Here is a 5,614-nt window from a genome sequence, read left to right as displayed (position 1 = left end):
TTGATCAATAAGAACATTCGAGAAGGACTGGGGAGATTACATAGGATTTTTCTATGACCTTGATATATTCCCTGCCATATGTATGGTCTGAGGAGGACATAGCTGAAGTACTTTTCTAGAAGCAGAGATATTTGGGACAATACTATGAAAGAATAGTTATCTATATGCTTTTTACACACTCTTGTTCTCTACTTTTTTCCTCCAAAAGGGAAGAGTTGTAGTAAGATATGAACATAATTATAGTGGCCAAATTTAACTCTGAAGAATAATTGAGAAAATGCACCTCCCTCCTTTATTTGCACAAGTAGGAGAACTATGAGTGTGGATGCACTTTTAGATATTATATTGATTGGTTCTAGTCAATCATATTGTTCTCTTTTTCTTTTTAATCTGTTATAAGGGATGGGCTCACTGGGGACAGGAAAAAGAAGATACATAGTCATAAATGAATTAAGAAAATTTATTAGATTGTATGCTCCTTTAGGGCAGGGACTGTCTTTCTTTTAATTAATCTCCAAGGCTTATAATAGGATTTAACACATAATAGGTGCTTAATAAATGTTTATTTAATTGTATTGAAATGGAAGTGATGTATAAAGAAAGATGCCCACAAAGAAAAGTGAAATGTGTGACTTAAAGGGTAAGGGCATATAAAGTGGACATTCCTTGCTGCTATTGTGAAAGAGACCCTTGGATGACACTGTCTCCCCACAGTTTGGGAGTCATGTCTATGCCAATCACCAGCCCACAACCCGGGAGCTACTCGAACTCCAGACACTGGTTCTCTGAGAATCTGTGGAAGTCCTGCCAAGTTTCTCGACTGGTTGAGACCTGGACAGGTGCTGTGGCTGTTTTTTCTTCTCAATTACATCTATATCCTGAAGAATCTCTTCCAATGAGGAAATATCTAAGTCACTGTCATCTTCGGAAAACTGTAGTGATAATAGGAAAGAATAAAGAATCTTATCATTGAGGGACAATGCAGTCAGGGTATATACTACATCCAGATTAAAATGAAGTCAGAATATTTATTTAGGAGGAAAGAGCATTTTTTCCTTTCCTTCAGATGCCATTCACTTTAGAAACTACTTCTGAGGGGCAGCTAGGTGGCTCAAGGATAAAAACTCAAGCTTAGAGATGGGGAAAGTCTGGCCTCAGACCCTTCCTAGCTGTGTGACCTTGGGCAGATCACTTAACCCCAATTTCTTAGCCCTTACTGCTTTTCTGCTTTGGAACCTATACTTAGTATTGATTCTAAGACAGAAGGAAAGGGTTTGAAAACAAACAAAGAAACTGCTTCTTAAATTTTCTATTGTACTTTGTATATCTAAGAAACAACCCATTTGGCTAAGAATAGCCAATAATAGCTAGTATTTATGTTGAATTTTAAGGTTTATAAAGCATTTCACATGTTATTATTTCATTTGATCCTCACAAGAACCCCTGAGTAGATGCCATTATCTCCATTTTGCAGATTATTGCCCCTATTTTACAGGTGAATAATTGAAAAAGCAGTTATATGCTGAGCAACTTGTCCATGGTCACACAATCAGTAAGTAAAAGGATTTGAACTTGGATCTTTCTAAATCAGTGGTTCCCAAACTTTTTTGGCCTACTGCCCCCTTTCCAGAAAAAAATATTACTTAGCGCCCCCTGGAAATTATTTTTAATTTTAATAGCAATTAATAGGAAAGATATATGTATTAATGTTTCTACCTTTTTCGTAAAATGCACCTGTGGCCATCACCTGCCACTGCAGCACCCACCGGGGGGTGGTGGTGACCACTTTGGGAATCACTGTTATAAATCCAAATGCAGAACTTTATCCACTAAGACCTAGCTGTTTCAAATTGATGTCAATTTTGTAGGAGAACTATTACAGTGACAATAAACAGCATAATGACTAGAAGTCAAAAGATATAGGTTCTAACACCAGGTTTGTCACTACTTTGTTATATGAACTTAGAAGTCACCTCATCTCTAAGTCTCCATTTCCTAGTCTTTGAAATGAGAGGGTTGGACAAGATGGTCTCTATACTATTTCCTTCCATATTTGTGATCCTGTAACTAGTTTGTTTGTTTTTACTGACTTTGGAGCTTGTAGAATTGGTGAAGGAGCAAACCAATTAATTTCACAAAGGCAAATGAACTGAAGTTTTGAACTTGGAATTTTTTTCAGGCTGGCTAAATTTTTCAACAAGTGCTGGGATAGTAGTGTCTATTAGTAAAGTATGATATTGCAGGTCAGTGATATTAGTGATAAAAAAAAAAGCCGTGACTATAGAGGCAAGGGATATCTAAGCATAAGAAACATTTTGGTGTTCTGGGAAGTTTGACTGCCTGCTCCACTATGTATTACCTATGTGACCTTACAGAAGTTGCTCAATTTGCTGAGTTCCATTTCCTCAGACATAAAATGGGAGAGTTAGAGTTGTTTTCTAAGACTTCTTCTAACTTATCCTATAGGGCAGCTAGATGGCACAGTGGATAGAGCACTGGGATTGGAGGCAGGAAAGGCATCTTCAGGAATTCAAATATGGCCTCAAACACTTATTATCTGTCTCTTAGCCCTGTTTACCTCAGTTTCCTTATCTGTAAAATGAGCTAGAAAAGAGATAGAAAAGCCACTCCAGTATCTTTACCAAGAACAAGCCAAATGAGGTCATGAAAAATACAGACACAATCGAAACAATTGAACAACAACAAAATTTATCCTATGGGGTCTAAGACAATGGTATAGGGAAGCTTCTCAGAGTTCAGAAAATACTACAAGATGCTATAAAAAGTTCTGAACTGTTTTATTTATAGTCACAGTACTTAAACACACAGCATACCAACCAAGATTTCTTCACCAAAAGTTTTCAACACCATCTGCTGGTGAATTTTTTCCCCATGGAAATATCTAGTTAAATATGGAAATCAGTGGCATGAGGGGGAAGCTTTTGTTCTGCAGCCCACTTTGGGGGATGAATCTATGCCATACAGCAAGAGATAATAATTGAAGTTATTCCCAGTATATTTAGAGAGTGACAACAAATAACCTGAAGAACACAAACAAATGTAATCATATTATGGCTCTCTTTGACATATTTGAAATGGAGCAACTACCATAGTGACAAGAGGGAACTTTGGAATTGTGTTTCTTAGACTTCGGACATGTTAAAAACCCAACCTACTTCAAAAGGTTTTAAATCAACACCATGCTTCCTTCACATCAACCCAATGAGATCAATAATATAAGTACTATTACATCTATTTTATATACTATATAAGGAATCTAAGAAAAAGGTTTTAAAAAACTTGCCCTTACCAAGAAAAAAAAATTAATTAAGCACTTCTATTAGATCTTTGATTCCTTACTTGGGAAAGCAAATCAAGGCTATTTCTTCTGGCATTTGCCAGATAATTTAAATGAATCCTTTAAGTGTTCATTTGTTTTTAAATATAAAACTAGCTAGTCTTACCCTCTTTTTCCTAATTATAACCTCATCAATTTGTCCTTCTGGGTCCAAATGACTCTGAAGTACCCAGCATCAGCATCATAGCTAAGATCATCTGTTGTTTTTGTTCAGTCATTTCAGTTGTGTCCAACTCTTTGTCATCCCAATTGGGTTTTTTTCTTGGCAGAGATACCAGAGCAATTTGCCATTTTCTTCTCCAGCTCATTTTACAGATGACAAACTTAGCCAAACAGGATTAGTGACTTGCCCAAGTAACATAGCTATTAAGTTCAAAGGACAAATTTGAACTCAGGTCTTTCTGACTTTGGGTCTAGCACTTTGCCCACTGCACCACCTCGATGAACAAGACTGTCTAGTAGGTGGTTAATAAATATTCATTGACTGATTGACCCACATCCCTTTGTTATCTAACATTCAATAAATTACTCCCATATTCTCATTCTACTCAGTTACTGAACTTAAAGATACCAAAGAACAGATCAGGAAATGGAGGCATTTTATGTTTATGACATCTTGCTCCCCAGCAAACACCATCCATCAAGCTTTAATTTTACTTCAATTAACAGAAATTTATTTTCTCTCTTTTTTCACCTCTCTTCACCCCTCCTCCAAAATGAAAAGATAGTCTAGCAAAACAAATTTCCACATTAGTCATTCTTGGACTTTTCCTATGCAAAAAAATGAAAGCCATCTGGGAAAGTATCTTTGGAGCTGCCACATCACCCTAGTATAAGGAACAACTATTTCATCATCCCAATCTATATGCAGATTTGGTAGCCCTCCAGTATTTCACTCCCTTCTCTAACTTGCTATAAAAAATGTCCTTTAATAAATCTCATTTGGATCTATGAGTTTTATGCTAGAATTTCCTTTTTTCTTCCCTGGGGTTGATGCTAAGGTTACCATACAATCACTCATTTGGAGAGGCATTTACAACCAAAGGAAGGATCTGAAATAGGTAGGAAAACCTGACCAAATATTCTCATTTTTAATTTCCTCAAACTCACGGAATCCTCATCCTAATTGCTTCTGTGAGTGTTCATAACTTACAGGTAAATGACTAACTTATAAAGGAACTTGTGTTGCCTGTGTTAAATTCTTCATATGTTACCTGCAGCTTCTTTACTGAGGTGGTTGTTTTAGATGGTCCTGCATCTGAGGCTAAGAAAATACTCACTCCTCCAGCAGGCTTCTTTCCAGGAGCAATTAACTGTTTTTCTAGAGTTTTGGCCAGTGACTGGACTCGAGTTCCTAAGTAGGAGCCAAAGGACTTAGATTAGTGATAAAAGGCTAGTAAGCCGATGTTCTACTCTTTAAGTCAATCTTTAAAACAGATCAAAAGAAAAAAAAGAGTAAAAAGAAAAAAGGAAGAATTAGGAAGAGGAAGAAGTAAAAGTTTTGTTTGTTGAAAAATCAATCAACAAATATTTATTATATTTACTATTGTGCTGGTATGAAATTCCCTCCACTGATGTAGAACAGCAACAACTCTGCAATTTAGTCTCAGAATTAATTGCTTGGGTGAGTTGCAAAGATGAGTGATTTATTGATGATCATATACCTACTATATATCTGAGGTCTGAGGCAGAACTTAAACTCAGATCTTCCTTACTCCAAGTCTTTTTCCATTATTATTCACTAATTCTAACTCTGCATAGAAGAAAGCTTAATAAATGTTAGTTATTGTAAATAATTATTGTGATAACTCACTGAATAGTATACAGATGTTATATGACCAGACTCTTCCTTAAGTCCTTCTTATTTCCAACAAGAAGAATTCTACTTAAATGACATAAGGAAGAATATAAAATTCTCCCTCTATGAGAAAGGGATAGAAAGCAAAAAAAAAAGTATATTAGGACTTTTCTTTTCTAAATATTTTTAAGGGCAGGCTACAAACTCATGTTTTCAGAAGTGCATTAGACAAATAGGGACAGTGATAACCTTTTAAGATCTTTTTTCTTGGGGGCAGCTGGGTGGCTCAGTGTAATAAGAGCCAGGCCATAGAGACATGAGGTCCTGAGTTCAAATCTAGCCCCAAACACTTCCTAGCTGTGTGACCTTGGTCAAGTCACTTGACCCCCATTGCCTATCCCTTTCTGCTCTGCTGTCTTGGAACCAATATATAGTATTGATTCCAAGATGGAAGGTAA

General features: G+C 36.3%; 1 protein-coding gene across 1 annotated transcript in view; it reads right to left on the bottom strand.

Moving 5' to 3' along the window:
* Positions 1-446: 446 nt before the first annotated feature.
* DZIP1L (DAZ interacting zinc finger protein 1 like) overlaps positions 447-5,614 on the bottom strand; it is a 63,730-nt gene continuing 58,562 nt past the window's right edge. Inside the window, 2 exon segments of the mRNA XM_044669149.1 lie at positions 447-932; positions 4,573-4,712. Coding sequence (XP_044525084.1) covers positions 738-932; positions 4,573-4,712 — 335 coding nt within the window. The 3' untranslated portion in view covers positions 447-737.

The sequence above is a fragment of the Gracilinanus agilis genome, chromosome 3 (assembly GCF_016433145.1).
Source record: "Gracilinanus agilis isolate LMUSP501 chromosome 3, AgileGrace, whole genome shotgun sequence".
NCBI classification, from domain to species: Eukaryota; Metazoa; Chordata; class Mammalia; order Didelphimorphia; family Didelphidae; genus Gracilinanus; species Gracilinanus agilis.
Note: the sequence above shows the minus strand (reverse complement) of the source record. Positions and strands in the feature narration are given on the sequence as shown.